Source organism: Pseudopipra pipra, chromosome 26 (assembly GCF_036250125.1).
Source record: "Pseudopipra pipra isolate bDixPip1 chromosome 26, bDixPip1.hap1, whole genome shotgun sequence".
Taxonomy (NCBI): Eukaryota; Metazoa; Chordata; class Aves; order Passeriformes; family Pipridae; genus Pseudopipra; species Pseudopipra pipra.
This window is the reverse complement of record NC_087574.1, coordinates 5,701,008-5,728,705: the sequence shown is the minus strand read 5'-3', so window position 1 is coordinate 5,728,705 and position 27,698 is coordinate 5,701,008. Positions and strand designations below refer to the sequence as shown.

At 50.6% G+C, this 27,698-nt stretch overlaps 1 protein-coding gene across 1 annotated transcript in view; it reads left to right on the top strand.

The window, feature by feature from the left end:
* Positions 1–496: 496 nt before the first annotated feature.
* The window catches only part of SKAP1 (src kinase associated phosphoprotein 1), a 158,301-nt gene continuing 131,099 nt past the window's right edge, over positions 497–27,698 (top strand). The window contains exons 1-3 of the mRNA XM_064636563.1: positions 497–703; positions 6,856–6,961; positions 18,017–18,042. Coding sequence (XP_064492633.1) covers positions 670–703; positions 6,856–6,961; positions 18,017–18,042 — 166 coding nt within the window. The 5' untranslated portion in view covers positions 497–669. The remainder of the gene's footprint in view (positions 704–6,855; positions 6,962–18,016; positions 18,043–27,698) is intronic.

Below are 27,698 nucleotides of genomic sequence, written 5' to 3'. Positions count from 1 at the left end.
AAACCCGAACGGCTCTCCCAGTGCAGCCCCCTCCTCTCCGGGCCAGAAACCCGAACGGCTCTCCCAGTGCAGCCCCCTCCTCTCCGTTCAGAAACCCGAACGGCTCTCCCAGTGCAGCCCCCTCCTCTCCGGGCCAGAAACCCGAACGGCTCTCCCAGTGCAGCCCCCTCCCTGGGCAGGAGGCAGGAAGAGGGGAAGTTTCATTGCAGAGCAGCCAAAGCACCTCGTTCTTCCCCCGTGCATCAGGATTAGAGGAGGGAGCCTGGAACGAACCCAAGCGGGCACGGGGGGGTCACTCCGGGGCCAGGTGTTGTGAGTTAAGCTCCTGGGGGGAGATGGCTCCCCATGGAGAGGCTGATGAGGGGGCAGGTTCAGCTGGGCCGTTGCTGGGCAGGGATCGGGGGCCTCGGCAGCTCCTTGGGTGGGGCTCTGATTTTCGGGACACCACCTGGGCGAGCACCTGGGCGACCCGGCTGCCCGAGAGGAGGTCCCGCGGAGGTTATAAGAGGAGGAGGTGGTAGCCGGGCAGAGCCCAGCGGTTCCTCCTGCTCTTTTTTGGGGTGTCCCCGCCCTCTGTGCTTCCTCTGTCGCTCTGTCCCTGCCCTCCCCCCCGGGACAGGAGCGGTCGCGGCGCGTTTGGCTCCCGTGGGAAGGAGGCTGGGAGGTGTCATGATCCCAGAGGAGATCCAGAGGCTCCTGGAAGGTAACGGCAAATCCCTCCTGGCCCCTCGTCTGCTCAGCGGGGGGAACCCGCCGGGGCTGCGGGGGAAGGACCCGAAAAGCTTTTTGCACCTCGCTGGGTGGGTCGGGGGGAGCAGTGGAAGGACTGGGGGGGTTTCCTCTGCAAGGCTGGTGGTTTGGGGTCCTCGGGTTGTGTGTGGCCTCGCTGCCTGTGCCCCTGACGAGCGTTTAGGACACGTGGCTGCCCTGCCCTGGCGGGTTTGGGGCTGTGCTCCTGTTTTTCAGGAGGTGCTCCTGTTTTTCAGGAGCTGCCCCGAGGGTCCATGTGTGTGTTGGGGGGGTGGGGGAGTTTTCTGGTGGTCCCAGAGTCCGAGTGTGTGGAAGACTGAGAGGCTTCTTCTGGCGTGGCCAAAATATGTCCTCGGTGAGAGCTTCCTGGAAAGGTGAGGAGGCTCCACCTCTGAGCATCGTTAGGGCAGACAAAGGGTGGGAGCAGCTCGGGGGCTGCACTGAGCCCCCCCTGCAGCTCCCCCCGGGGCTGGGGCACTGCTGGCTCCTGGTTTGAGATGTGCTGGTGTTGAGTCTCACTGGGAATGTGCAGCTTGTGGGGATGTATCTCCTGGAGAGCTTCAACCCCGGTCTGCAGCTGTGCCAGGGGAGGTTTAGGTTGGAGATTAGGAAGAATTTCTTTCCAGAGAGGGTGCTCAGCCATTGGAATGGGCTGCCCAGGGTGGATTCTCCATCCCTGGAGGTGTTTAAGGACAGACTGGATGTGGCATCAGTGCCATGGGCTGGGAACCACAGCGGGGTTGGATCAAGGGTTGGACTGGATGATCTCAGAGATCCCTTCAACCCAGCTGATCCTGTGATTCTGTGATCCTCTGATCCTCTGATTCTGTGATTCTCTGATAACTTCCAGCTGGTGTCTGTCCCTCCCTGTGGAGCCCCCAAGCCCATCAGATCTCGCTCCCAAACCCTTCATGTCTTCCCCCAGGTGTAGCTGGAGGTTTTTTCTCTGGATTTCAATCCCGGGGGCTCTGCTGAAGTTCACCCTTTCACATTTTTTGACGTGCAGCCCTTTATTGTTGGGGGCTGACACTTCTGTAAACAACTCATTTCTGCACCTGCCACCTTCCTTTAACTTAGATTATTTTCTTGTTAGCTGACTGCTTTTAATTGAAGGCTTCAGATCTCCTCCTAAAGCTCAGCCTTTGTTTGCTGACAGGTGGAGCAGGCTATGAATGGAGATTAATTGCATGTCACATACCTCTGCATCAAACTTGCTGTGTCTTAACAATCTGTATGGTCTCGAGGCCTTCCTGTGGCTGAGGAGGCTTCCAGCTCTGCAGGCTGGAAAGGGTGGATTTTATATAGATTTTTATATATATTTAAATATATTTTATTTATTATTTTCTCTATATGTTATATATTCTCAGCCTGGAGAAGAGGAGGTTTTGGGGTGACCTAATTGTGGCCTTCTGGTACCTGAAGGGAGCCAACAAGGAGCTTGAGAGAGACCATTTCCAGGAGTTTGGAGTGACAGGACAAGGGGGAATGGCTTCAAACTGCCAGAGCAGATGGGATTTGGGGAAGAAATCCTTCCCTGGGAGGGTGGGGAGGCCCTGGCACGGGTTGCCCAAAGGAGCTGTGGCTGCCCCTGGATCCCTGGAAGTGTCCAAGGCCAGGTTGGATGGGGCTTGGAGCAACCTGGGCTAGTGGAAGGTGTCCCTGCCCATGGCAGGGGGTGGCACTGGGTGAGTTTTAAGGTCCTTTCCAACCCAAAGTATTCTATGATATAGATATATATATTTTAAAAATATATATTTTTATATATACAGATTTTATATATATATATACATATACTGATTATATATATACAGATTTTATGTATTTGTATATATACAGATTATATTTGTATATATACAGGTTATATTTATTTATATATACAAATTATATTTATTTACCTATATATACAGATTATATATATTTTCATATATACAGATTATATATAATATATATACATATTATATATATATATATATACACAGATTGGCTCAGTCAGGTTTCTCTTCAAACTGCCCTTTTTTTTATTATTTTTTAAAGAGTGTTTCATACTTGCTGGCACAGATTCCTCCTGAAGGCTGCCAGAGCAGCTCTGAAAATGTGATACATCTCTGCCAAACCCAGTGCTGCTGGTTCTGTTCGGAGGAGCAAAGTCAATCAGATTCCCTGCCCTTCACCTGCCTCCTGGAGCCTCTTGGTTCCGGGGGCTGGGGCTGGAAAAGCTGCTTTTCCTGGGGGAGTTTGGGCACCAGGAGCACCGAGCAAAGCTGGGGGGTGGCTGAGGGCAGAGCTGGTGGGAAAATAAACCCTGAAATGCTGTTTGGTGAGGGCTGGTGAGCCCCAGTCAGCAGCACAGTGAGCAGCTCCAAAATTTAAATGTGAGGGAATTGGGGTTGAGACTTGGAAGCTGAAATTTTGGGAAGGTTCCCCCCTCTTGTTCCTTGCATGGGAAGGTGTCCCACTGAGTCCAGTGCAGGGGGATGGATGAAGTTCCTTCTGTTCCCAAGGTTTCCTCTCCCTCAGCCCCACAAATCTGGAAGGCCCACCTGTAAAATACTGTTTCACAATTAAAACACCCTTTTCTTGAGCTTCCAGAGGAGCTCAAGAAACACCTTGTGCAACAAATAGCTCACAGATTTATTTAGACAGGTGGGATGAGATGCTCCAACCAACCTTCCCAAATCCCTGCCTGTTCTGGGACCCATCCTGGAAACATCAGTGCAGTCCCAGGGGAGCTCAGGGTATCTGTGCTCTCAGTGTTGATGGGTGTCCTAAACCCTTCTTTAAACTCATTTTTCCCACCCAGGGGTGATAACCTGCAGGAGGGGGATTGTGTGAAGTGTTGGAACAGGCTGGTTGGCTCAGGATTCCCTTGCCTGGATCCTGTGGGATTGGTTCCACTGCACCAGGGGTGTGGGATTTCTGATGGCAGAGGAGTAGAAAAGAGTGAAAAAAACCAACTGAACGTGGAGAGAATACCCAGGGCACCCTAATCCCCCTCAGCCCTGCTCACTGAGTGCTGATTAACTCCCAGAATTTAGTGCTGCCATTAAAAGGTTATTTGCTACCTGGACTTCAGTGGTTGTGACATAATTCTTAGGATGCTGGGCACCTCCTGCAGGATTAAAGTGCAGAGCTGCAATCACCTCTAGGAGCTCCCCTGAAACACTTGATGAAATCTCCACTGTTGTTTTTTTTTTCCCTCTCCCTCCTCTCTCTCTTTACCTTTTTTAGCCTCAGGAAAGGAGGAGGAGAGTCCTGTAAACTTTCCGAGTGGATCTGGGAGAGCCATCCATAAACATCAAGGCTATAACGTTACTGACAAGCAGTAAAACCAACATTAGGGTGATTTACTCCCGAGCTGCTCACACATTGCTCTTCCTGAGCCACTCGCAGGGTTTATGGCCAGGGCTTTTCTTTTTCATTTCCTGCTGCCATAAACATCGGGGCTGGCTGGGAAAGGGGGCCCTGCCTGCTCTGCAGGAGCCACCCAGCTCCTCCTATAACTTATCCAGCAGCTGATCTGGGCTGACATCCCAGTAAGTAAATGCTGTATTAGGGGCTAATCGGGCGCTCACGGAGTTAATCTGAGCTTAAAAATGACACGGGGGGTGGTAACTGGGATTTGCAGCAGTTCTGGGAGCAGTTTGTTTTCCTTGCCTCTTCTCTCACTCTGTTTTTTCTGCCTGTAGCTTCTCTTGCTGGGCCATTTCTGCTGCCTTGGTTTTTTATGCTTGTTTAGAATAAATTGTCCCCTCGGCCTCATCTGTTCTGAGGAGGCTCCTCAGAGCAAGATCTGCTCTTTGGGCTTAGATAGATGTGTCTGGGTGCTTTCTGTGGCATTTGTGATTTGAGCCCCAGCATCTTTAAACCTGTCCTGAGCTGGTCCAGTGCCTTGGGTGTACAATTAAAAGTGCAGAGGGAGAGACTGAAAATGAATTTGAGCCTCGGGATTAGAAGATTGGCCTGGGATTGGCAAAGCCTGGGATTGGCAAAGCCTGGGATTGGCAAAGCCTGGGTCTTACCCCAGGGTTAAAGTACCAGCAGTGAGTTTGTATGAACAGGCATTTTTGCCTGGAATCTCTGTGCTCCTGGAGCTCCCAGGCTGCTGCTGGATGCAGGTGTGGGGTTGGCAGTGATGCTGTGCTCGAGGGTTGCTGTCCATCTGCTGGGGCTGTGGGTCAGGGAATCATGGATGGTTTGGGTTGGAAGGGACCTTAAATCTCGTCCAGCCTCATCCCCTGCCATGGGGGTGGTTCCACTATCCCTGGTTGCTCCAAGCCCTGTCCAAGCTGGCCTTGGACACCTCCATGGGGCAGCCCCAGCTTCTCTGGGCAGCCTGTCCCACCACCATTCCAGAAAGGAATGTCTTCCTAATATCCAATCTAAACCTCCTCTCTGTCAGTTTGAAGCCACTGCCCCTTGTCCTGTCCCCCCAGGCCCTTGGGAACAGTCTCACCCCCACCCTCGAGGGGCTGTGCTTGGATATTTTGCTCTCCTGGGGTTGTGTTCAGGCTCCAAGCCCTGTTTCTCCCCTGGGAAGGGGTGGCTGTGGCTGATGGGCTCAGACCTGGTTCCCGGGGGTCAGGAGCCCTCCTGGCAGGAGGAAAGGCAGGGACACAGAGGCAGGAGCTGGTGAGGACCTGCAGGACCCTGCATTTGGCAGGAATGTGGTAATTAGCAGGTGCTCCCATGGTGCTTTCAGCTGAATAAACCCCAAAAGGAGAACTGGGCTGTTGTGGAGTGTCCCACTCTGGAGTCACTCCCTCTTCCCAGGCTGCTGTGGGCAGAGCTGAGTCCCCTGCCCTTCTGAGGCCAAGGCAGAGGGCCCTGTTCCTGGGGGATGCCCAAGCACCAGCCTTGCTCCCCCTCCACGTCCTTCCTCGTGACCTTCGCTTCAAAAACCTCTTTTTTTATTCCCCCCCCTCCCCTGCTCTGAACCTTCGAGCCCACCACGAACAGGCACAGCGAAAAGAAACGAGGGGATCACGTTTTTAACAGGAAAAAACCTTTAATTTCTCCCGTGGCATTCTGATCTTGAGACGTGCCCGCAGGTGGAGGGGCTGGTTTTGAGGAGCTCTGCGGGTGCCCGGGGTGTGCTAAACGCTGCTGGCACCGGGCTGGCACCGAAGCAGGAGGAGCTGGAAGTCTTTGCAAGCAGGATATTAAACTGCCATTAGTGGCACAGCGTGGGGTGGGAGTTAAAGGTTGGAGGGGCCTGTGGATGTACAACAGCAGAGCTTTGAGTGAAGCCAATCTCTGCTGAAGGAGAAGTGAAGGCTGGTGCTCTGCACGGAGCAGGTGGGGGTGGGACTGTTTTGTTCTCCACGAGTTTTGTTGGTTTTTCTTGAGCTTGTTGGTTTTTCTTTCGGTTTCCCGTAAAGAACATAAATATTTATGCAAATAGAAGGCGCTTAATCCTTTTCTGTCTGGCGGTTCAGGTCGGATCTCTGCACACAGCTGTGGCTTTTCCAGGTGGGAGAACTGTCGTGTCTGCTTTTGTCTGAGCAGGCACAGGGTGCTGGGAGTCCAGCAACAACCCTGCAGGAGAACCCACCTTGTGACACAAGTGCACGACCAACCTGGTGTTTTCAGGGTGAAAAATCCCAGATCAGGGTGATTTTGGAGTGTTAGTGGATACCTTGCACTGGTTTTAGGAATGCTTTGGATCCTCCCTGAATGGGAGAACCACTCCTGTGTCTTTGCTGCTGTGAAAGGCTTGTGGCATTAGATATTTAGGGTTTGGGGCAGCACAGAGGCAGGTGGAGTTGAACTTGGTCTGGTCACATTTTCACTTCACCTTCCTCATCCTCTCTTCTGCTTTTGCCAGCAGTGAAAAGGTTCCAAAGTGAAAAGTTTCTTTTCACTTGTTTATTTGCCTTGTGTACTGTTGCAATTAGAGAGAAGCTCTGTCATCACAGGCAACATTTAGATCCTTTTTAATCACTTCCAGGGCTTCACTTCTCCAGATCAAGTCCTCAGACTGACTGACCCGTGTCTTTAGCTCAGACTGGGCTGGTGCCTCGAGGGCTCCGGGTTTCTTAGCCAGGAACAGGGATCTCTGAGTTTTAAGAATCTCTGAGCTTTAACCTGTAATTCCTTCTTCCCCAGATGCTGAGGAGTACCTGGCAGAAGGGCTGCAGAACGAGAACTTGAGTGCTGAAGCCAGGGAGCAGAGGGATGCCATTCTTCTGGGTATCCAGAGAGTCAAAGCCAGGTCAGTGTTCTCTGAATTCCTCTCTGATCAAAGAATGGTGGCACATCCTGGGGTACTTTGTGCTGGTAGAGTTGGCCCCATGCTTTGAAAATCCATGGACATTCAGGGCTTGGTGTAACAAGACCACTGGTTTTTACACTCCCAGTTAACCAGTTTGTGGTTGTTCTGGAAAATTGTCGTTATTTTGTTGGGAATTTGTGCGTTTCGAAGTGAAAAAATGATCCCTTGGGCTGGGAATATGCAGCTCTTGTCATGTGGGGTCTCTGGTCCTCTCCTGTCCCTCCTCCTCCCTTGTTCCAGAGAGGGTTTTTTGTGGAGAAAATCCATCACTTGAGTCTGTGGGTGAATCAATAGCTGTGAGCAGAGATTCGTGCTGTGGATTTGCTGCTCAAAGTATCCGTCTCACAGGGGGGCTCCTGAGCTCCAGAACGTCTTGTCTGGACTTTGATCCAGCAAAAAAGGAATGAAGGGGATTTATTGACTTAGAACCCAGGTCAGACCTGGATTTTAAAGCCTCAGGACTGTTCCAAGAACAGCAAGAACACGAGATGCATCATTTGGAGAAACGAAGGAAGCAAACTTAATTTTTTTTTTTTTCCTGTTGTTCTGAGGGGAAAACCGAGGAACAAAAAAAAAAACCCAACCAGAAATCAGGCTGCTCAAGGCTTAAATAAAACTTTAGGCCTCAGCTGGGTTATATTTTTGGCTGGCAGTGTGCTGCAGAGCTCGCTGTGGATGCTCTGGTTACGAGCTGTGAGTTGTGTCACTCGGTGCTGAGCCCTGACCATAAAGCTCAGGGTGGCTGCCTGAGCAGAGCAGCCAGTTTAAATAAAGCTGCTGTCGAGTCCCTGAGAAGAGGAGGATTTTTATCCTTTGGAAGGGCACAGCCAGACTTTTATTCCCTGCAGCCCCACTGAAGAACTTTTGCAAGATACCCCGCTGGATCTTAATCGATCTTTCCTGCTGGCTAATTAAGCATCAGTTTTACTCAGCAGCTCGGGACTGTGTAATTATCAGCCTGGGTTGCCCTGAATAATTGAAACAAGCTGAATGCAGAAGATGGAAACCTTTGGAAAAGGGGGCTGGAGCTTGTCTGATGGCAGGGTGGGGGGCTGTGGGTGCAGCAGGAAAAGGGCTCCGTTGCCTCTTGCTGGTGTGATCCCCCTGAAAAATTCCTATAGGCAGGAATCCTGGATGGGAGCAGTTAAATAAGCAGGATTCTGAAGTATTCAGACATCAGGGAAGATTTTTGGATTTTTTTTTTTTCCTTTTTTCCCCACTGTCCTGAGGGCACTCAGCTTCCCCAGGGGCAAATCTGTGTCTCCATGAAGTGCAGCTCCGGGTCTGGGTTTAAGGAATTAAACCCAAATGGCACCAAACTTGATAAATGTGGGAGGGCAGCTGGCAAAGTTGGGAGCTCTGGGTTGTTCTTGCCTCCTGGGGTGGGTGGTCTCTGTCTTCCTGTGCTGTCAGAGCTGTGAATGGGGCTGGAGAAGTGGGATGAGGTGCTGCTGTGGCTGTTGGTCCGTGGATTTCTGGCTTCCCAGAGGTTGTTTGGCTTTGACTTGCTCAAAAAAGGAGCAGCTTTTTTAGGTCCTGGAGCTGATGCTGTGACACAGAACTCAGCCTTGGCTCTTAGCCCTTCCTCAGCCCGAGGGTACAATTTGGGATGAAGCTTTTTTAGAACCAAATCACCTCGGGGGGAAAAAAAAAAGCCGTGGGAGTGGTGCAGCAGCCTTTGGAAAAAAAAGCAGTGGGAGTGGTGCAGCAGCCTCAGCACGAGGAGAGGTGATGTGAGATCCCTCCTGGATGCTCAGGTTAAGATGTGGGGCCTCAGTCCTGCTGCTGATTGAAATAAATTGCAGGAACTCGTGGAGGGGAAAGTGAGACCCTTGAGCCAAGACCCTCCAGGGCTTTATTGCTTGGAAAGGGGGGAGAGAGCAGAGGCTACAGACAATCCTTGTGCTGCCCCCAGCCATTAATGCAATGATTTGTGGTGGGACATTTACTGGAATGGTTTGATGGGAGAGGATCTGGGCAGGTCCCGCTCTGGGGGTGGGTTTGGCTCCTCAGGGAGCTTCCTGTGGCTTTTGTGGTGGCTGTGCAGGAAATCAGCAGCCTCTGCTGCCTTCAGGAAGCTCCTGCCTCCCCCCAGCAGCCCTCTGGGGGGTGTGGGTAGGGTTTCATTCTTCGGGTTCATGATGGAACACGAGTAAAGTGCTGGGCTGCTGAGGAGAGACACGTGTGTCTGCGAGGGGGAAGAGCTGCATCCCGAGCCAGGCTCAGGAACTGCTCCTGGAATTCGGCTGGCAGGTCTTTATAGGGCTCCTCTCACGTGGAGACACAAAACCCGAGCACTTGGTCACATTGGAGTCACCCCCGACCCTCCTGGAGGAAAAAAAAACACCAAGAATTTGTTTTAATACACATTTCTTGCCCTTGGCAGGCCAGGACATCACCTGGAAGTGTCCAACAGGGGAGGATTTTCATCCCAGAGTTCAGAGAGCACGAGGAATTTCATCCCAGAGTTCAGAGAGCACGACAGCCCAGCGTTGGCAGTGGGAATGTTGCCATCAGTTGAAGGAGGATCAGACACCAGGGCAGTAAAAATGAGCTTTGGGGGTTGTTCTCTGGGGGGGAAGAGCCTGTGGATCAGGGATGGGTCACAGGATTGGGGCCCTGGGTTTGTGTCACTGTCCTGTCACAGCAGAGCTTAAAAAGCAGCTTTGCCTCGAGGGGGGGGACGTGGTGCTGGGGAAGAGTTTTGCTTGTCTTCCAGAACCCACAGAAAGTTGTCAGGGGCTTCTGTTTGTCTGTGGGTGCCAAGGGTTTGTCTCGAGTTGTTCCTTGGGTTCTGCTGCTGTTCCCAGAATTCCCACCCCTGGGATGCATCAGATCCACGACTCTGCTCAGGAGCACGAGCCCCTTCCTGTCCTTTGGCAGGAGCAACACCCAAAAAACAACCCAGAAAGTCTCGTGGCTGTGAAATGAGCTCAGCTCGGGGTTTGGACGTTCCTGGAGCAGGGGGTGAGCTGGGGAGAATGGGATTTCCTGGGGGGAAAAAACCCTGGGGATGGAGAGTTCCTGCAGCTCCTGGGAGTCAGCCAGGCATTGAAACTCCTGCTGGAAGAGAGGTTGCACAAATTCCTGGGGGTTTTTCCTTCTCCCCGGGGTGAAGTGTGACAGTGCTGGGTCAGTGCAGGGCTCAGGAGAAGGGGCTTTAATTTGGGGTCAGCTCTTCTCCTGCACCCACCAGGAAATCCCAAACAGACACCAAAACTCTGCCTTGACCTTGCTGTGCTGTGACAGGACAGTGACACAAACCCAGGGCCCCAATCCTGGGACTCATCCCTGATCCACAGGCTCTTCCCCCCCGGAGAACAACCCCCAAAGCTCATTTTTACTGCCCTGGTGTCTGATCCTCCTTCAACTGATGGCGACATTCCCACTGCCAACGCTGGGCTGTCGTGCTCCCTGAGCTCTGGGATGAAAATCCTCGTGCTCTCTGAACTCTGGGATGAAAATCCTCGTGCTCTTTGAACTCTGGGATGAAAATCCTCGTGCTCTTTGAATTCTGGGATGAAAATCCTCGTGCTCTCTGAGCTCTGGGATGAAAATCCTCGTGCTCTCTGAGCTCTGGGATGAAAATCCTCGTGCTCTCTGAGCTCTGGGATGGAAATCCTCGTGCTCCCTGAGCTCTGGGATGGAAATCCTCGTGCTCCCTGAGCTCTGGGATGAAAATCCTCGTGCTCTCTGAATTTTGGGATGAAAATCCTCGTGCTCCCTGAGCTCTGGGATGGAAATCCTCGTGCTCCCTGAGCTCTGGGATGGAAATCCTCGTGCTCCCTGAGCTCTGGGATGAAAATCCTCGTGCTCTTTGAATTTTGGGATGAAAATCCTCGTGCTCTCTGAGCTCTGGGATGAAAATCCTCGTGCTCTTTGAATTTTGGGATGAAAATCCTTGTGCTCTCTGAGCTCTGGGATGAAAATCCTCGTGCTCTCTGAGCTCTGGGATGAAAATCCTCGTGCTCCCTGAGCTCTGGGATGAAAATCCTCGTGCTCCCTGAGCTCTGGGATGAAAATCCTCGTGCTCCCTGAGCTCTGGGATGAAAATCTTCGTGCTCTCTGAACTCTGGGATGAAAATCCTCCCCTGTTGGACACTTCCAGGTGATGTCCTGGCCTGCCAAGGGCAAGAAATGTGTATTAAACCAAACAGATACATTAAAATTAACATAAATAAACATATAAACCAAACACATTACATGCAACCATTATATATAAGCATATATAAAACATAAATAGATGTAAATAAATATATAGAATAATTAATATCTGTACATAATACAAATATTTTATGTAGATATATAATTAATATATATACATAATACAAATATTTTATGTAGATATATAATTAATATATGCATATAATACAAATATTTAATGTACATATATACATATATATTTTACATACATATTTAAATTATACAGTATATTTTAGACACATTTTAATGTCATTGTAAGTTATATTGAAATATAATAAATTCAAATGTAAATATATTATAATCTATTGTGGAATAGAATAATTCTACATGCTAATAAGTAATTATTAATAATCATATATTAATATATAGAATATGAATATATTTGAATTATCTGACATTTGTTTATATAAACATTTGAATAATATGTGAATAATATTTGAATAATATATTTGATAATATATGAAGACTATAAAGTATATAATAATAGCTATTATAATATATATTATACAATACACAAAATATATATAATATAGAGAAATATATATATAAAAATAAATACAAAGAGATTATGAGGAAAAAATTTGCCAGGCCAGGATTTCCAGATAAGAAAGTGGAAGAGGATTTGACTTATTAGGGAGCAAAAAAAAAAAAAGAGAAATAAGAGAGAAGTGTTTCAAGGCTGAGCAGAATCCAGAGGGGCCTGAGATGCTCCTGGGGACGTTTCCATCCTCTCCTTCGGTCTGACCTGCAGAAATGGTCGGGTTTGGGGAGAAAACAGGCCTGTTTTGATAAAGTCCTGCCCGTATGAACTGCATTTATCACTTCAATTTTCGGCCCGACTTGAAAGTTTTCCGAGATGGAAAGGAAAGAAAACGCGATTTCAGGGTAATTTTGCTTCATTAGGGTGAATGTACTGCCTGTAATTCCGCCCGATATTAAACTCATTAGGCTGAATAATGCGCGGTACCGAGATAAAAAGGGATTTAAGGATGTGACCTGATGGGCGGATAATTGAGCTGCGCCCATTAACGCGGGGCCGGAGCGCGGCCCCACCGCATCGTCCTTAATTAGGCAAAGAGCTGCTTCTCCTCCTTCACCTTCTTCCCAGAGCTGGGATTTATCTGCTCGGCGAGGAAACGATCTCGCTGAGCAGGGTTTCGTTGGCACTTCCCATTAAATACAGATTTATTCTGAAAGGGGAGGGGGGAAAAAAAAAAATAGGCGAGTCCCTGTCGGGGTTAATTCGCGTTTTTGAGCCTAAAAATGAGCTGCTCGGGTCGGTTTTTGCCCTGGGTGGGGGGAGATGTTGGTGCTGGTTGGGGTGGGGGGTTGGTTTGGGGCGGGTGTTGATGGGGATGTGAAGCTTTTCCTGCTCCTGGGAGCTCAGGAATTCCTGGACGTTCCTGGGGGTTCCAGGATTTCATCCCGACCCTGCTGACGGGATTTCTTTTTTGAGTTTCTGGGGGGACGTTCCTGATTTATCCCATAATCTCAGGATGGGATTTTCTTTTGCCCCCTTATTTTAAAGAGGGAATTCTCAGTGTCAGCGTGGCAGGGGCACAAACCCAGCTCAGCTTTATCCCACTGTGGTGCTTTGAGACCCCCAAAAATCCAATTTCCAAGTCCAAGCCCCCCTCCCACAACTCACCCCAGTGCCAGAGGGGTTTTCCAGACACAAAACTCAACTTGGGGGGAAGGGAATTATATTCCAATTATCACCCAAATAACTATTATAAGACACTATACACTCAATTCTAACTATATCTCTCCTATGGTAAAGCAAGATTTACATTGCATCAAATCTCTTTTCCCTCTAATAAAAATCCAGAAGGGAAGAAGGGAAGATCCTTTCCCCTTTCAGGGTCTCTCCTCTTCCATGCTGGAGTTGCTGTACCTGGATTTTTCTCTCTCTCCATCCCACCCACCCCACCTGCCTTTCTCCTCCACCTGTGCCGAGCGTGGCCGTTCCCTCTGCCCCTTTAATTCACTTTGGTGCCTCCTGGCTCAGGCTTTTTGCCACCATTTGCATCGTTTTCCAGCCCAGCTGATAAAATTACCCCCGTTTCCCCCCCCTCCATTTCCTTGTTAATCTGAAACCCGAGCCCTGGAAATGATTGAAACCCTGTAAGCAGAGTCTTTGCCTCGCTGCTGCTCCCGTGTAACACTGAGCTGAGAAATGCATTTGAAGTGGTTTCTAACTGGCTTTGCTAATGGTTGAGCTCCCCAATCCCATTTTCATCTCGTTTTATTTTTTTTTTTCCTGCTTGAAATCTTATACAGCATCGATTTTTTTGTTATTATTATTATTATTATTATTTTTCCTCTCCAAACATTAAAGCCCCGCGAACGCCGCGCACCGAACAAATTAGGCTGTCTCAAAAAAATATCTAATTTAATGACATCTGCGGTGATATTAGTGCTCTTAATTGGACAGGAAAATGCAGGAAATTTGATTGAAACCTGACTTTATGGTTCCTGCTGCAATTGAGTCTGAGAGGAAAGTGGGGTTTAGACTTTTAGAGACTTCAGAGCTGCAGAGAGACCATTATGCCCATCAAGTTTGACCCCCTGCTTAACACAGAGATTTCAGACACTGATTTTTTTTGCTCCTGGCCCCAAATGGAGTAGGTTTGATGCCTGATTTACTGCTGCTGGTCAGCAACTTTCTGTGGCTGTGTTAATTCTGTGTTTTCCTGGATTTCTGGGAATTTCTGGTGGGATTTGTGACTCTTCCCATGACAGCAGCAGAGGATGAGGGGCCTGGGGTAGATCTGCTTGAGCTGTGTAAAGGTTGGAAATGCAGGGATAAAACCAAATTATCTTGGTGCTCCAAGAAAACACGAGTCCTGTCCTTGCACCAGAGGGCAAATCCAGACCCAGTGTGGCAGGGGAAATACTGACCCAGGGGGGAGTTTCATCCCTGTGCATCCCAGGGCTCTGCCAGCCCTTCCTTTTGGAGCAGGAAGGGATATTTCTGTGTTTCCTTGGTTTAAACCCTGCTGGGGATGTGAGAGGAGCGTTGAAGTAACTTTTTCTGCTGGGCCAGCCCTGGAAGCATCACTGTGCCCGGGATGAAAAGCCAGTCCCTGGGGGTGAATCCATCCCACAGCAGACCTGGAAGGAGGGGGAGGATTTGGAGAACTCGATTTTCCAACCTCCCAGGTGCCAACCCTGGTGTTGCTCCTGTTCCAAACCAGGGCAAAGATGAGGTTTCTGAGCCAGGTCCTGGAACCAGCTTTCCCTCCTGGGAGGCAGCAGAAGGTTCTGCTCCTTCCAGCACATCACCAGTTGTGTTTCCAGGCTGGAGGGCGGAGGGTTCCCGTTGGGAAGGAGGTGGAAGGAGGTTTTCTGGCAGCCCTGCCTGCTCTGTGCCTCCATCTCCCTCCTCAGCAGCGTTTCCTTCTGCTCCTGCTCGTGGGAGCTGCCCCTGGGAGCTCTGCTGGCACAGCTCAGCTGCAGTTTTGTTGGGTCTGGGTTAGAAGTGGAGCCTGTGTGTTCTTCAGGAGCAAAGAGCACGAACATTCCCAGGGGAGAGTCCCTCTGGTTGCCTGCTGAGGGTGGATCCCCACGGGCTCCACAGTCAGTCGGTGTTTTTGGAGCAGAACAAATCCGTGGCTTCTGAAACCCGGCTGAGGTGGGAGAGGTGGGTGGTTTTTGGGAAAATTTCCCCCCACTGAGGGGGAAATGCTCGTAGGATGTCTCTTGTTATGCTCCTGGCAGCACATCACAAGTCCTTTGGCTTTGGAGTGGAAATGAGACATTTTTGGGCGAGTTCCTCCCTGCACATAAAGCACCAAAAATCCCCGAGGGGCTCCTTCTGCTCCAGGGTGTTCATCCCTTGACAGGAGATTTCCCTTCTGCTCCAGGTTGTTCATCCTTTGACAGGAGATTTCCCTTCTGCTCCAGGTTGTTCATCCTTCGACAGGAGATTTCCCTTCTGCTCCAGGTTGTTCATCCTTTGACAGGAGATTTTCCCCCGTTTCCCCTCTGCTGTTTTAGGGTCTGGGGTGTGAATTGAACCTTCCTGTTGTAGGGCTGGGAGCTCTTTGCTGGGATTCCATGGAATCCCGGGATGGTTTGGGTTGGAAGGGACCTCAGAGATCGTCCAATTCCATCCCATGGGACACCTTCCACTCTCCCAGGTTGCTCCAAGCCTGGCCTTGAACAGGTTTTCCTCCTGGGGGATTATTTCTGGGGCACAGGAGCCTTTTTAATCGTGTGCTTAAAAGAAAACAGTCAAGCCATGACCAAATCCATCCCCTGTTCCCAAACTCTCTCGTTAAAATGAGTGAGAAGCTTTTGCTGATGCTTGTGAGACCTAAAAAACTGTTTATTAAGGATGAAAATGTCAAGCTGATCCCAAAGTAAAGAAGGAGCAACCCTTTGGTTTCTGAGTTCAGCTGGCTCAGGGGGGACGGGTGTGGAGCAATTACAGGATATTGTTAATTATTTGCTGGGAGATGTTACTGGGCTGCAGCTCTCGGGGCAAACCTGCTGGAGGAGGAAATGTTGTGTAAGTGCCTGTTACCCACAGATGGGTGTTGAGTAACTCACAGTGCTCCTCGGCGCTGTGTTAATTGGGAACAAAAGCGTTAATTGGCCTCAAGCTCACATTGGAGAAGGGCCCGAGGTGAGAACCTGCTGCTGCTGAGCGATTCCTCCTCCCCTGCTGCACAGAAATGCGATTTATTCTGATTTTATCACGCTCAGGACCCGGGGCTGCGGCTGGTTTTGAATTAAACCCCTGAGGTGGCTGAAGCAAAAACGGGTGTTTTGCCCAAATCGTCGCGTTTCTTGCAGGGGAAAAAAAAAAAAGAAACGAATATTTTGGCCACCTGTGAAAATGGTGAGGAGAGAAGTTGGTGATGAGCTGAGGCTGAGGTTGCCTGCAGGAAGGGGTGGGGGAAACACAGAGCGGAAAGAAAAATTCTGTGCAAAGACTTGGATGTGATGCCCACGGTATTTTCAGTGCCTTGTGCACTCTTAAGGTCAGTAATTTATTCAGGGTTTCCATGCAGTCAGTGGCAGAGGAAGGAATTGGGTCATTACTCTTCCATCTTCTGTAAGAACAAGACCATTTTCCTCCCACTCCCGATTAAATTTTAAACTAAACTTTCATTCTCTGCTTGAGCCTTTCCAAGAGTGCAAATGATCAAAGCTGGAGATTAAAGACATATCCTGATCTGATGAGATTAGAATTTTTGACTGTTTCCTTATGCTTAAAAAAAAAAAGAGGCCAAAGCCAAGCATGTTTTTGGTATTTTCCCCCCCCTTGCCTTAAATTTGATCAGAGCAAAGCTTAACATGGGCTTTGCTGGTCTGGTAGGAAATGGAACTCAATTTTACATTTTTTTTAAGCCATTTTACTGTATTAAAAATGACAGAGGTTAGAAACAAAGCTCTTATACTTTTATTGAACTGGAATTACAAGTGACAGAAAATCATTTTGGCCCCGGTGCAGTAAATGTTATCACTAAAACATGTGCAGGGGAGATTAGGACAGTCTCTCAAGCACAAGAGACAAAAGTTCACGGAGCAAGAAGCGATTTTTTGGGGTTTTTTTCCCTGTCCTTGTCTGTTCAGGAGACAAAAGTATTTCAGCTCTCAGGGCTGGGGGGTGTGGGGGGCTCGGGCAGAGCCCGGGGTGGAGGTTTCTCAGCTCAGATGTTGAATAAATGATTGAAATCTCAAAGCCAAGGTTGAATAACAGGTAAAACCGACTGGAAAGCAAAAGGTGGAGCTGCTGTTGTGACCCCCTGACCTCGGGAGGGTGGTGTTGCCTTTCTGAGTTTGGGGAGAAAATGTGGGATGGGAGAGGAAAGAGCTCCTTGTAGAATTTGGGAACCACTGCCAGGAGCACCCAAAGGCCCAGAGGAACGTGCAGCCCCAAGCACAGTGGTGTGGCTCTCCCCTCCCTCCCACAGCTGTCATTTATCCCCCAGCAAAGTCTCTTCTGCCTCTGCACCTCCTTTAATTTCTCTCTTTTGGTCCAAAGCAAACAAGTCAAATAAATATTGTGCCCCTTAATCAGGATTCCGCCGTTGTTTCCTAATTAATCTGCGTCAGGAGCTCGGATGTTTGTGTTAAATCATTTTCTTCATGAAAGCTTTTTAATGAGGAAAACAAATTGATTGGGTTTTTGCACACTGGATTCTTGCCACCAGTGCCTATAGACCAGGCCTTTGTTACACGTCTTGCCTGTGAATGGGTCACTTTGTGGTTTATCCCCGGCCCTTGATCCGCTTCCAAAACTCCCCAGTCCTGGTTCCTTTATTAAAGTGACTCTGATTTCAACCCAAGATGAGCCCCAAGTGTGAGGGAGGGGAAGAAATGAGGTTTTTTTGGCGTGTGTTGCCCCCTCTGTGGTGCTGCTGCTGCAGGGGAGGTGTGAGCCGAGGACAGGGAATAGTTTGGGTTGGAAGGGACCTTTGGAAGTCCTTAATTCAGCAAAAGGTCACAGAAACCTTCGTGTTTGGAGAAGGAGACCCCTTCCAGTGGATGGGGAGTTCATAAAAATCATGGAATGGGTTGGGAGGGACCTCAGAGCTCATCCAGTGCCACCCCCTGCCACGGGCAGGGACACCTTCCACCAGCCCAGGGTGCTCCAAGCTGACCCTGGACAGGGACAGGGGACATCCCAACTCCTCCTGGAGCTTCCTGCCCGGAATTTGTGTCGCCCACTCCGTGGGTTCCTGGCAGGATTCTCCCCTCTGCCACTTATTCATGAGGCTGGGACAGATCTCTGAGAGAATAACGTGTCTTAACCACCCTTTTTTCTCTTTGCTCTTTCAGGTACCACTTGACTTTTGCACCCCGAGGTGAGTCCGATGGGGGAAGGAGGGGGATGAGCCTGAGGGGTGGGAGGGGTTGGATGTGTGTGGTTTTAAATTGAAATTTAAGTGAATTTAAAGCTGCAGTGTGGCGGTTCTGGGGCTGCAGGAGGAGCTGGGCTGGCTGTGCTGAGCAGCAGAAGCTCATTTCTCCTCACCCTGGAGAGCAAAGAACACCACGTGTGTGGTTCTGGCAGGAATTTATTGTCCTGGACAAGGTTTTTTCTGCAGAACTCCTGTCTCCAGAAAAGCTTTAAAGTTTGGGAAGGGCAGAGCATTCCCATGGACCGTTGGCTTGGGAGCAGAGGCTGGTGGGTGACCTCCAGGCTCACTGCTCGTGTTTAACCTGAACTTGAAACTCAATCAGGCTCCAGGTGTGGACACATGGCCGGGCTGTAAATTTTCCAGGCCCGTGACCATCCCTTGTTATGTCTGTTAACAAGCTGGGGGAGGCTCTGATGGCCACTTTGATCTTCATTTCCTCAATAATGGGGGCGATGATTTAAACTTTCCAGGGTGCCTGTGGGTCACCAGCCCTGTCAGGGGCTTCTCCTGGGTCTCGGGGCCAATTGATGGATCTGGGTTTGCCTGGAGCCGACCTGGGGCTCCTTGGACTGTGTCACACGGGTGGAGCTCGGCTCTAATTCCTGATTTTTGGAGCGTTGGGTCCACCCTGGCTGCAGCCAAGGCACAGGGATCACTGGGACTGCCCTTTCCCCTTAAATTTTCAGGGGATTTCAGATCCCTGTTCAAACAACAAAACCCCTTCCCAGTGTTCCAGCTCAGCTGATCCTTCCTTTGCTCCAGGAATAAATTCCAGCGTGTTCCCTCCTCGATCAGGGCCCACTTCCAGCCCATCCTGCCCGTGTCTGGCAGCACAGAAATGTCAGAACTGCAGCAGCTTCTGCAATTCCCCCCAGAACAGTGTTATCACATTTTAATATGAGCCTCGGCGCAGCCTCGCTGCCTCTAATTGCTTTCAGAGCATTGTTTGCCTGCGTTGGGCTGATGAACCCAGCATCTGGCACCCTTGGAGGAAGTACAACAGACAGCTGTGTGCAGAATTAAAAAAAAAACCCGCCCAGGGAGAGAGGGTTTGAGCACATAAAAGGCTCAAAATTAGGATTTTTAAACGGGGAGGGTCCCTGTGATTCGAAGGGTGGAGGGAGGGGAGGCTTTTGTTCCTTTGGAATCTTCTTTATTCTTTTCTGGAGTTGGGAGCTTGAGTGATGTGAGGGAGAGATTTGGGAAGGGGTGGGTTTTAACTGGCTTCAATTCCTGCTGGGAATTCCTGGGCAGGTGTTTTGGGTCTCCAGGTGTCTCTGGATGTGTCACCTCGGGAGTTCATGTTGTCTGGGAAAGGTGTGCTAAGGAAACAGGAGGGTTTGAGGGTGTGAACATGGACTTGGGCATCACCTGGAGGGGCTGAACCCCAGTTTGGGGGCCTTGCTGGGGGAAGGAGAGGTGGTGGGGAGAACCTGGGGCCTTCTGGGTGGAAAAGAGCCAGAGAAAAATAAAGTCAGGGGTGACTTCATGCCTAAAAATAAATCTCCTGTGCCTGAACATCTTGATAAGAGGACTGTGAAAAGCAGGTAGGAATTGGCTGCACTGCCAGGGCATTGAAAGAACAATTTGATGTGGCAAAGGAAGAGGTGTTTTTTGTTTGTTTGTTTGTTTTGTGTGTGTATTTCTGTTTGTTTGTTTGTTTTCTAAGAAGTTTTGGTGTTTGTTTTTTTTTAATATCCAGTGAAGGGTTTTTCTCAAGGGTTTAAGCACAACTTGTGGCATATCTGGTAAAGGCAGCTGAGCTCCTTGGAGTCAAAACCTTGCTGTGAACCCCCCCTGAGAACCCAAACCTGGGTGACTCCAAACGCCCCGACCTGCTGAAAATGAACAGGATTGATCTCAAAATTCCCCATGGAGCAAAAAACCTGCCTGAAACGGGAGTGGGGGTCTGGAGGGTGATTTGGGTCCCTGAGTGTGGTTTCAGAAAGGAACCCAAAAGGATTTAGGATCTGGAGCAGGAGCTGCTGTGCCCCAAATCCCAGGTGTTGGCTGCACTGTGCAACTCTTATTTTTCCCTTATTCCTTTGCACAGAGCCCTGATTTTCCCCTTTGGAGGAGGGCTGGCTGCCCCTGGGAAGTGTTTTATACACTTCATGTGTTTGATGCACGTCTTGCAACAACCTCCCCTGTGCGGGAGGAGAGCTGGGGGAGGAAATCCGGAGAGGACCCGGGTGGGTTGGAGCTCTGGGTGCTCTTCCCGGGTTTCATTCCAGGGGAAACGCTCTGCCACAGCCTGGATTTGGAAGGCAGGGAAGCCAGGAATGGTGCGAGGGAGCGGCGAGAGGCCGTTCTGGGGTACTGCAAGGGATCGGTGTAACGCGGGAGGGGAGGCTGGGACAGGGAGGTGGGACTTGGGGAAGGGGATGGAAGGACAGGGAGCGACGCAAATGGAACGATTAAACAGGGAAAAGGTGTTTGCGGGGCTGAATAAGAGCTGCGAGGGCAGGGCTGGGGGTTTGGAGTTGCTGGGATGGGAGTCTGAGTTAAATTGTCACTGGTGGTTGTCGGTACCTTCAGTCCCAAACCCCCAAAGATGTGTAAAAATCCAGTGTGGTGGGAGTTCAATGGGATCATTGGTGTCTGGGCGGTATTTTGGGTTGATTTGATGTTGATTGATGTCTAGACAGGACTTTTGAAGTGTCTAAGGCCAGTTTGGATGAGGTTTGGAACAACCTGGGACAGTGGGAGGTGTCCCTGCCCCTGGCAGGGGGTGGAATGAGATGATCTTTAAGGTCCCTTCCAGCCCAACCCCTGCCATGATTCCATGATTTTGGGATCCTCAGGAGCACAAATCACTCTGTAACGTTCTGCTTGAAGACACAGATGGTCAGAGATGCAGAAATGGGACTCTGGAATCATCCCTCCAGACCCTCCTGGGGGGTACCTGGCCCTTCCCCCTGGGTTTGGGGTCCCCTCAGCCCAGAGAACTCCTAATTTCCATGTACTTGTTCTCACTGAAATGATTCCCAGTGGGTGCAGTGGGAGGCAATGGCTTTTTGCTTTTATTTTGAGGAAAACAGCCCCAAAGAGATGACTAAAACCAGATTTATTTTCACTGAGCTTACAGCAGCCCTTTTGTTTTTCCATCAAAAATTCATCCCAAATGGTTTTTTCTCTGAAGTGCTCTGTGTGTGTTTGAATAGTGGAGCCCCTTAAAATATTCATAAGTAGTGAAAACATGAGAAAGAGAGAGAGAGAGAGGGAGTTGTTCCCATTTTTAAATGTAATTTAGGGCGTTTTTAACACAGGATATTTTAAAATGAGATTTAGGAAAACTGAGGGTGATGTGTGTGAGGCAGCAGAGAATTTACAGGTGTGTCCAGAGGGGTTGGGTCCAGATCTGCTGCTTCTCCCAGGAAAAGTCCCCTGGAGTCAGGAGCAATAAATCCCAACACAGAGCAGGGAGATGGGGATAAAATGGGGGCCTTCATGTTCTCTAAAAGGATTAAGCACAGAATGGTGTGGGAAGTCTTAGCAGGCCATTTATCCCACAGGATCCACTCCTTAGGTGAGGTCTGGGTGGTTTTCCCTCTCCCAGCCCTGGATGGGGAGTCCTTGGGGCTGTGCTGGGGTTGGAGCTGGAGGTGTGTCGGTACCTGGGGAGGGTGTGGAGCTCCCTGGCATCACACAAAGGCCCCAAGGGGAGATTTATGGGGTCGTTTTTCCTCCCTAAAGCCCCAAATCCGTGGAGCTGAAGCTCCCAGGGCTGTGCTGGGGTTGGAGCTGGAGGTGTGTCAGTACCTGGGGAGGGTGTGGAGCTCCCTCTCCGACCTGGCATCACACAACGGCCCCAAGGGGAGATTTATGGGGTCGTTTTTCCTCCCTAAAGCCCCAAATCCATGGAGCTGAAGCTCCCAGGGCTGTGCTGGGGTTGGAGCTGGAGGTGTGTCAGTACCTGGGGAGGGTGTGGAGCTCCCTCTCCGACCTGGCATCACACAAAGGCCCCAAGGGGAGATTTATGGGGCTGTTTTTCCTCCCTAAAGCCCCAAATCCGTGGAGCTGAAGCTCCCAGGGCTGTGCTGGGAGGCGGAACCGGGCACTTCCCCAACCCCTCCCTGCTCCACGTTTTGGGGCCGTGTAGTTATGACAAGTACAAGCAGCAAATGGTGAGAGCAGCACAAACACCCTCCTGGCTGCAGAGGAGCCCCTTTGAAGCCGGGGCAGAGTGTTCCTGAATTAATGGGGTGCCCGGTGATCCCAGTAAGTTTTATTTACCCAAAGCCCTCTTTGCCTCCAGGCCAGGGGGGGATCCCACACGGAAACCCGGCCGGGATTTATGATGTGTTTGGGAACATGAGGGGGGGGAGAGCATTGCCTTGGCAATGTTTGTATGTTCTGTGCTCTTGGAGCATCCACTCCCTGTCACCATGCGTGGAATTCCCCCTCTCTGCAAACCCCCGAGCCCTGGAGATGGCAGGGCAGCACAGGGAGGGACAAAAAAAAAAGACAAAAAACCAAAAAAACAACTTTTGTTGGGATGCTTCCCAAAAAACCCCCCTCAACGTGCACCCAGGGCAGAGTTAATGAAGGAAAACCCAAATACACCCAAAGGCTCGTGTTCTCCAACTGGAAAAAAGCGAAGTTTAACATCAACACTGGTGACAGTCCCTTTATCAGCACCCAGGTTTTGCTTCCTGCAGCTCTGGCCGGGCTGTTCTTTGCCTCTCTGTGTGTGTGTGTGTTAAATTCTGGGCAAACCTGATTTTTTCTGCAGTGAAAATCCCCTCCAGTTCCCGAGTTTTGCAAACTGGGAGCAGCTGCACAGCTTTGCTTTTTTTTTCTAATTGACTTATAAATTATTCCTCCACCTGAGATGTTGCACAGAAATTTGGGGAGGGAAGTGACGATTCCAGGAGGGAACAGAACGTTCTGCTTGGCAAAATGTCCTGGGGAGGAGGCGAGTGGTTGTGCTCTGGGGAGGGCTGGATTGTGGGGGTTTTGCATCTTTATTGAAATATCTATTTTATTTATATTTATATATATATATATATATTTATACACATAGAAAAAGCAAGAGAAACGTGTACTTTGAAAGCTGTTGCTGTGGCATTTCAAGTGTTCAAACCAGAAACCAACTCCCTGACCCGTTTCATGAGGCTTTGAAATCTTTCTTGCCTCAATTCCCAGGTCTTTAAAAACTGGAGTCCTGACATCCAGCCTGTCCCAGGGTGGGACTGGGACCAAATCTCTTGCCCCAAACTGCTCCAGTGACCCTTGAGTGTGGTTCTAGTGGTCAGAAGTGGGTTTAGCTGGTTGTGAGCGCACAGGAATTAAGGGGGAGATGTTTATCTTTGGTTGAAATTCCTGTTGCTGCATCAGAACAAAATACAAAAGGCCTTTCCTGCTGTTTCTTGAAAATACCAAGCAATTTTTGTGGTTGTTTTTTGCTTTTTTGGGTGTGTTCTTTGGGGGGAGGAGAGAAGGGAAAAGGATAAACATGTAACCTGATTTTAAAAAAAAGTCCTGTTCTCAATCAGAGCCAGCAACTGAGGGACTTGCAGAATTTCCAACAAGGATTGAGAAGCCAGGTAACAAAACTCACAGCCTGCCTGGGTTATTCTGCACTTAATGTCAAAACTTCCCTGACCTTTTATTGAGAAGAATTAGGTTGATGAGGAGGGCTTCTTGAACTCTTTTTTTTTTTTCCCAACCAGCCTGTTGATTTAGAACTCCCTGCAAGGCAGAGGGAAGTTCCCTGGGTTGGGTTACTTGGGTGCTCCTGGGAGCTCCCAGAGCTCATTAATCAAAGTGTTGGAGTCCCCCCCAGCCCTGTGAAACCCATCCCAATTGTAACTCCTCGGGGCAGGGTTTGCCCTCTCCGGTCCCATTTAGCACTGTCCTTCCCCAGGGAGGGTCAGACCACCCCAAACCCTTCGGGGGAAAGGAGGGAGGGAGAAAAATGTCAGTGAAAGATGTTAAATGTGCAGCAGCGCTGGCGAGTTAAACGTTCACAGGTTCTGCTGCTCTCACTCTGGGCAGTTCATAAAACAGGCTAATTATTATTAGATTGGCTGAGTGGCCTGGTGGGCAGGGCTGGGGAGGCTCAAATGAACCCCCCCTGTGTTTTCTGGGCTGGTTTGTGTAACAGGGCTGTGCTGCAGCTCTCTTTTTATGAAGAAATCTTGGTGGTTATTATAATATTCTAATATTCTGGGATGATTGTGCAGCCCAAACGTTGCTCTGTGCTCAGGCAGAGCCTCCAAGGAATTGTCCCTCTGGGGATGGAGGAGGAAGGGGGTGGTATCCAGGAGGAAGGGGGTGGTATCCAGGGGGAAGGGGGTGGTATCCAGGGGGAAGGGGGTGGTATCCAGGAGGAGGGTGGTGGTATCCAGGGGGAAGGGGGTGGTATCCAGGGGGAAGGGGGTGGTACCCAGGAGGAAGGGAGTGGTATCCAGGAGGAAGAGGGTGGTATCCAGGAGGAGGGTGGTGGTATCCAGGAGGAGGGTGGTGGTATCCAGGAGGAAGGTGGTGGTATCCAGGGGGAAGGGGGTGGTATCCAGGAGGAAGGGGGTGGTATCCAGGAGGAGGGTGGTGGTATCCAGGAGGAAGGTGGTGGTATCCAGGAGGAAGGGGGTGGTATCCAGGAGGAAGGGGGTGGTACCCAGGAGGAGGGTGGTGGTATCCAGGGGGAAGGGGGTGGTATCCAGGAGGAAGGGGGTGGTATCCAGGGGGAAGGGGGTGGTATCCAGGGGGAAGGGGGTGGTATCCAGGGGGAAGGGGGTGGTATCCAGGAGGAGGGTGGTGGTATCCAGGAGGAGGGTGGTGGTATCCAGGGGGAAGGGAGTGGTATCCAGGAGGAAGGGGGTGGTATCCAGGAGCAGAGCTGCTCCCAGCGGTGACAGGCTGCAAAAATAGGGCACAATGATGTAAATCCTCTGGTTTGGCCACTGAGATGTTCGGGAGGCTGTAAAGGGGCGATGGGATGGAACCTTTGAGCCTCACTGGGAACTCTGTGCCCTCAGCCCCCGCTCCTGGCTCTTTAACTCCGGAGTTTTGGGTCTCCCCTCCCTCTCCCCACAAGGATTCTGCTCCATAGGGCAGGAACCTCTCCCGGGTCACCTGCCCAGGGATCCTCCTGCCCTTTCCTCGGGCCCCACCCCGAGGCACACCTGGAAAACCATCCCCTGCCTCATCCATGGCTCTTCCCTCTGCCTGCCCCCTCCTCCCTGCTCGGCATTCCCGGGTTTTTCCTTTAACCTCCTCCCTGCTCGGCATTCCCGGGTTTTTCCTTTAACCTGCTCCCTGCTCGGCATTCCCGGGTTTTTCCTTTAACCTGCTCCCTGCTCGGCATTCCCGGGTTTTTCCTTTAACCTCCTCCTGGCTCGGCATTCCCGGGTTTTTCCTTTAACCTGCTCCCTGCTCGGCATTCCCGAGTTTTTCCTTTAACCTGCTCCCTGCTCGGCATTCCCGGGTTTTTCCTTTAACCTGCTCCCTGCTCGGCATTCCCGGGTTTTTCCTCTCGGGGTGGGAATCGCTGCAGACAGGGACAAGACAGCCTCCTTGTGTCTTGTCCCTGGAATGTGCTCGCTCAGCCCCGGCTCCCTCGGGCCCTTCCTGCTGTTTATTCCCGGTCCCCTCGGAAGGGTTTGAGCCAAGAAAAACCCTCTGAACCTCCCGACACTGCCAGGACATAACTCAGCACTGCTTGGCCTGGCCTCTCCTCCCTGGGGCTGGCCATGTCGACATCATCTTTTTTTAGCTCCCAGGCTGCCTTTGCAGGGCTGGTTGTTAATTATTGCACAGCTTTGCTGCTTTTCCACCCCCAAAGGCGACCCCAGGCGTGGATTTGGGACGTTCCTCTGCCTCAGCCTCCCCAATCCCCTTCCCTGTCAAGGGGAATAATTTATTTAACAGCCAGAAACACGAACTGTTGGTAGTTTTGGGCTGGTTTTGCTCCCACTTTTGTGTCTCACTGATGTGTTCCCGGGTGATAAAAGGAAGGATAAATCTTGTTTACTTGTTTACATCCCGTGGGAATGCTGTGCCGGGCCGGGTTTCAGGCTGGAATGGGCTGTGCTCCCCCTGCCAGGCAGCTGTTCCCTGGAGCTGCTGCCCACTCGAGAGGCAGAATCTGCAGGGCCTTGGCTGAAAGGGTGCCAAGGACTGGGGAGGGAGAGGAGCCAAGGACTGGGGAGGGAGAGGAGCCAAGGATTGGGGAGGGAGAGGAGAGGGAGAGAAAACTGGAGAGGGGGAAGCTCAGCTGGGGGATGGCACGAGGGGGTTGGAGAATCCAGAGCAAAGGGGAGATTGTGGGTGAGCTCAGCAGCTCCTCTGCCTGGATTTGGGGGCTGTTGAGGCCCCCTGACCTCTGAGTTATTTGGATGCAGCTTTGCTGTCTGACACAGCAGCCCTGCCAAAGGGCTTTTTTTTTTTTTTCAGGCCAGGCTTGGAAGTTGGAAACTCCTTGAATGCCATTTGTGGGGTGTTAGCAGGGCTTGGGCTTTCTGCTGTTGCTCGGGTTTTTTTTTTTTTTTCCTTTCTAAAAAACGACCCCGTAACCAGCGATAGGAAGACATCTGAATTATCTGCATATCAGATTAAAGGCCTGTGAATTAATAACTTCCAGGTTATTTGCTGTTTTGGGGAGCCATGAGGTTGCTCTGCCACGTGACAGGGAGAGGAAATAATTTAACCCCAGCCTTGCTCTGAGCTTCTCCCTTGCCCTTTGGGCTCATTCTCTCTGGGCTGAGTGTCACAAAACTTCAGCTCTTTTTTCATATCCTAGTGGAATAAAATGTGCTCTCAGGCACGTGCTGGGACTCTTGGGGGTGCTGAGAGTTGGACTCAGTGGGGGTCCCTCCCAGCTCAGCATATTCTGCGTTGTAGGAGTTTATTTTTATTATTTCCCCCCTCCACGGGAGGTTTTGCGCCCCAGAAGTCGCAGTTTTCCTCTCTCTCGAGTTTGCCTCTCGCTGTTGGTCTTACCCGGCTCGGTGCCTGATGGACGTTGTTAATCCCAGGAAGTTTGTGGCCTCTCCGTGCCCGGGGAAGGGGAAGGGGGGTTTTGGGCTGTGCTGGCAGAGCATCCCCGGCTGTGCTGCGCTGCAGCCCGACCTGCTGGGCGCTGGGGATCATTGCAAGCCCCGTCCGTCCTTCCTTCCTTCCCCGGCACTGCGGCGAAACCCACCTCCTGCCAAAGAACCTCCCGCTCTCCGCTCGGTTCTGAGCATAAGTGGCGTTTTTAGTGGACCATTAATTTGCTTTACTGCGCGTAATTAGCAAAAAAACTGGAGGCTGAGCGGGGAAAATGAGGCTTGGAGCGGATTCACTTGTCAGGCGGCCAAGACTCTGTTTTGGGTCGACGTTTCTAAAACAATGATGAATCGGCTCCTCCTGTGTGCGGGGAGGTCCCTGCCTTTGCTTTTGACCCCGGAGCCGGGAGGGAGACCCGTCCCGCTGCTAAAACACGGCTCGGGCAGAGCCGGGTCCTGCTCTCGGCTGCCTCCCCAGCCAGGGAACGAGTTGTTCTCCTCCTGTGCGTGGTTTCCACGTCCAAAATAATAATATATATATTTCTTAGGCAGGATGAACCCTTTGAGATCTGCCTGTAAAGAATTTTCGGGGTCTGCTGTTTGTAA